Source organism: Penaeus chinensis, chromosome 11 (genome assembly GCF_019202785.1).
Source record: "Penaeus chinensis breed Huanghai No. 1 chromosome 11, ASM1920278v2, whole genome shotgun sequence".
Classification (NCBI taxonomy): domain Eukaryota; kingdom Metazoa; phylum Arthropoda; class Malacostraca; order Decapoda; family Penaeidae; genus Penaeus; species Penaeus chinensis.
In genome coordinates, this window is record NC_061829.1 from 29509671 (window position 1) to 29515023 (window position 5353).

Genomic DNA, 5353 nt, shown 5'->3' on the forward strand with positions numbered 1-5353 from the left:
CATACATATATAAACACATACATATATATATACACATACATATATACACACATATATAAATATATACACAAACATATATACACATACATATAAATATATATACACATACATATAAATATATATATACACATACATATAAATATATACATATATATACAAACAAATATATGTATACATATATATATATATATATATATATATATATATATACATACGAGGGGGCTTTAAAATGTTCGTGGATAAAGTCAGTAACTGAATATTATAACTTGTTCAAACATGAACCCTTGAATGCAGTTATAACACATTGCCGCCATTTGGAAATCAGGCACCATTCAAGCAACATGGAATCCACCAAAATCGAGGCCCAGACAAACATTAAATTCATGGTGAAACTCGGTTGAGTATAGGCAAATCATTGACGCTTCGGAACAAGTTTATGGTGACAATGCCCCAAAGAAATCAACAATCTACAAATGGATAAGTCGGTTCAGAAGCTGAAGAAACGAAATTGAAGATGTGCCCTGTAGTGACAGGCCATTAACATCAGTTTGTGAGAAAAACATTGATGCTGCTCACATGATTGAAAAGAATAGACGTTTAACCACTGAATCAGTAGCAGACACATTCAACATCTCTGTGAGTTCTGCACACATAATTCTAATTCTGTTGGAAAGTTTGGGGCTAAGCAAGCTTTCCCCTCGATGGGTCCCTAGGCTGTTGCTCCCAGATCAGCAGCAAAGAAGGGAAGATCTTTCAATGGAAATTTTGAACATATAAGATGTGGACTCTGAATCTTTTCTGCAGAGAATTGTGACTGGGAATGGAACATGGCTCTGCCAGTACGATCCTGAGGACAAAATTCAATCGAAACAGTAGCCTCCCAGGGGTGGAAGTGGACCAGTCAAAGCAAAATCTGAGTGTACAAGAGGAAAGGTCATGGCCACTGTCTTCGGGGAATTTGTTGATTGACTTCCTCGAGAGCAAGAACACTAGTACATCTATTTATTATGAATGCGTTTTGAGAAAACTGTAGAAAAATCTCAGAAAAACGCCCTGGAAAGCTGCATCAACGCATTCTCTTCCACGATGACAATGCACCTGCACACGGTGCTCGGTGCTCGGCAGACAAGAGTTATGCTACGTGAAATTGCCCGACATCCCTCTTACAGCCCCGATTTAGCCCCATCCGACTTCTTATTGTCTCCAAACTTTAAAAAAAAAATTGATAGAAGATGTAAAAAGAGCTGCTCTAATGCGGTTCAGATCACATGCCCACAGTTTTACTCAGACGGACTTGAAAGGTTCATGTTTGAACACGTTATAACACGTTGGTACAAGAATGTTAAGATGCAGTAAAATCAAAACCCTGCCATATGATTCTTAGTTATGGACTTTTTCCACAGACATTTTGAAGCCCCCTCGTATATATAAATGTATATATACATATATATGTATATATACACATGTATATATACATATATATGTATATATACACATGTATATATACATATGTGTATATATACACATGTATATATACACATATATATGTATATATAAACATGTATATATACATATATACTCAAACAAACGCACACACACAGTCTTTTTGTGCCATCACTAAGCTAGTTTTATCGCTTAGGCTAAGGTTTGCTATCGTGCCTTTACGGACTGCATGTCCGAGGAATTTGAGTTGTACTCACTCAGATCAATTCTAAAAGCTCGCGTCCCTGTCCGACTCGTTGGACACTCGGTCGGTGTAAGGGGTGCGCAACATCCTGCGGTAGAACCACATTTCCGCGGCCTCTATATTGCATCGAGTCTCAGGCGTCAGTGTTCAGGATTCGCAACCATATAGGAGAGTCGACGAGACAAAGGTTTTAACGAGTGTGATTTTTATTTGCATTGGGAGCTTGCGGTCTGCTCCGGAGTTTGGAGAATGCATCTTTTGCTAGTCCGATTCTGCGCCTGATTTCCTTCATGCATTGAACATCTGAGATGACAAGACCTCCTAAATAATTGAAGGGGGAGACCTTCTGAAATTATTATTCTCCTTATTTCACTGGATAAGTCGGTGGAGCCTTTCGAAATTACCATGCAATTTCTTTTCTGTTGACATGGGGGCAGATAAGTCAGATAAGCGAAGCTGAGCCTCGCCCGGGCTATTCTGTAGGATTTTCAGCAACTTAAGAATATACGACATTAGATGTTGCAATGTAGTGAGCACTCACGTGTTCCTGGGACCTTCAGTGGGGCAATAAACACTGATTTCAGCATTTTTGTAGGTAACTTGCCTATTTCATAGATTTAATTTAGGAAGTTCTAGATGAGACCAATACCCTTCCCTTCTAAGGCGCTGAGCATTTCGATGTAAACACCTTCAGGATCTGCACCTTTTCCAGATTTAATTATAACTCCTCGTCATATTCTTCCCATCGAGCACGGCCATCCCCAGTTTTTCCTGAAGAATGTGTATGTGTATATGTGTGTGTGTGTATATATACATATATATATATAAATATATATATTGTGTATGTGTGTGTGTATGTGTGTGTGTATGTGTGTGTGTATGTGTATGTGTATGTATGCGTGGGTGGGTGTATTTATATATACATATACATATATATATATATATATATATATATTTATATATATACATATACATATATATATATTTATATATATACATATACATATATATATATATTTATATATATACATATACATATATATATTTATATATATACATATACATATATATATTTATATATATACATATATATATTTATATATATATACATATACATATATATATTTATATATATATATTTATATATATACATATACATATATATATTGATATATATACATATATATTTATATATACATATATATAAATGTGTATATATACATATATACACACATATACACATATACATGTGTATACATACAAACACACACATATACATTTGTATGTATGCATACATGTGTGTGTGCATATGTATATATGCATAAATATACATATACATAAATACATATATACATTATACATATATATGTATTTGTCTGTGTGTATATATATGTGTATATATATAATATATAAATGTATATATATATATATTTATATATGTATATGTATGTATATATACATATATATACACATAAATATATATACATACATATATATGTATATGTATGTGTATATATAAGCATGAATATTTATATGTATAATATATATGCATATATACATATATACATATGTAGCTGTGTTTATGTACATATGTATATATGCATGTATGTATGTATATATAAGTATATATATGTACATGTATATATGTATGTATAAATATATATATATATGTATATGTATATATATGCATATATATTTATATGTATGTGTATGTGTATATATATTATATATACTATATATTATATATATATGTATGAGTATACATATGTATCTCTATATATGCATACATGTACACACACACACACACACACACACACACACACACACACACACACACACACACACACACACACACACACACACACACATACATATGTATATATGTGTGTATATATACTTTGACATGTTTATGTGTATATATGCATATGTATAATATATATATACATATATATATATACACATGCGTGTCTTTTTGTATATATGTATGTATATATGCATTTTAATTTATATATATATATATATATGTGTGTATGTGTATATATGTATATATATGTATGTGTGTATATATAAGTATATAAGCATATATGGGTAATATTTGTATACATGTGTAATTTGTGTACAATGTATGCATTATGTATGTACTATTTATGGATATATGTTTATATATGTATGTGTTAGAATAAATGTATGTATGTATTCATGTACTATACATTTGTATATATATATATATATATATATATATATATATATATACATATATATATGTAGGTATTTATACACATATGCATATATTTATATATATGGATATATACATACATCTACATGTTCCTATATATATATATAAATGCTTAATTATCACATAAGTATATACGTACAATCATATGCAGATATACAAATATAGTTCATACAAATATAGTATAATGTAGGTAGCTAAGGGTATGTTAACGCACTCGACAAAATTTCTACCTAACAATTTGAATTCTTATTTTTGATACTAAAGAAATAAATTTGCCTGCTGTATCGTCAGTTCCTAAGAATAAAATAAACAAATATATATTAACATACTTTGCCGTTCAGTACTTACGAAAATTATAACGGAGATGACCGTGAGGACGTGTCTCAGCCAGCCGACCAACTTGTTCTCCATACTGAACATGTTCAGTCGTTTCAGGTTCATTTTCCTTCTTACGCTGCGCCTCTATCGAGCGATCGAGCGGGAGGACGTCGGGGAGCGAAGGAGTGCCTACCCGCGGCGATAGATTTGAGGTCACTCGTCTCTGAAGCCTCGTAGTCTGTGACTTAAAATGTTGACAGATTTGACTCCTTTAGATGATAAAACTATCAATGGAATCGTAAAAGGTCATAAACTGTATATTAAACGTCGTTAGAATTAGTAATTCAATGTGCCACCGGGAATGTTTTAAAAGGCGTGTGATGTTTCTCTTTGTTTTTTCTTTCGACAACGTAATAACAATCACACTAGTACGAACTACGAGCGAAGGCAGCACGACCCTGCCTCGATGGACAACAGGTAGCAACTGTTTCGTTCACTACGCTCCGCGGCTCCACTGCCTCTCCTGTGAACCGCGTTTCACCATAGGAGTCCGAGACTAGGAGCGTCTGGCTTTCACTCCAAGGAGTCCGAAACTTGGAATCTCCTTCCAGTGAACAGGTGCGCCTTCCTTACTCGGGTGGATATTTGTTTAGCATCTGTGGTCGAGTCACCACATGGTTATTAGATAAATGAAAGTAGCACGAATTAAAGGGAATGTTATCATATGGTCACTTACCGGGAGAGAGCAGAATAAATAAGGGAAAGGGAAAGTTATTTTTTCTTAAGTGGGTCAAAATAAGCTAGAAACGTGGAAATATTCAGATCGCGTATTGTCAAAGATGTAGTACACACATGTAATGTCACAACCTACGATAATGTCATGATTTCGATCTTTGTAAGGGCACTGCCTTCCGAACATCGAGAAGAGCTCCTACGCGAGTCCTACGGATGGCACAGAACAGTGTTGCTAATCTGGTTCTCGTTGCGAGCAAAATCTGGATTTCCCCAGTCCACAGCCACGTTACATAAGTTAATGCCATATTCCATTAGTTTCTTATAGGTTGCACAAATTCGAGTGCGTAACTGAATTAATTTGCTTATTATCCTATATT

At 33.5% G+C, this 5353-nt stretch overlaps 1 protein-coding gene across 1 annotated transcript in view; it reads right to left on the reverse strand.

Annotated features, from left to right (window-relative positions):
• The window catches only part of LOC125030371 (CD82 antigen-like), a 37355-nt gene extending 32542 nt beyond the window's left edge, over positions 1 to 4813 (reverse strand). Inside the window, exon 1 of the mRNA XM_047620402.1 lies at positions 4272 to 4813. Within this exon, the coding sequence (XP_047476358.1) occupies positions 4272 to 4364 (93 nt within the window). The 5' untranslated portion in view covers positions 4365 to 4813. The remainder of the gene's footprint in view (positions 1 to 4271) is intronic.
• Positions 4814 to 5353: the final 540 nt, after the last annotated feature.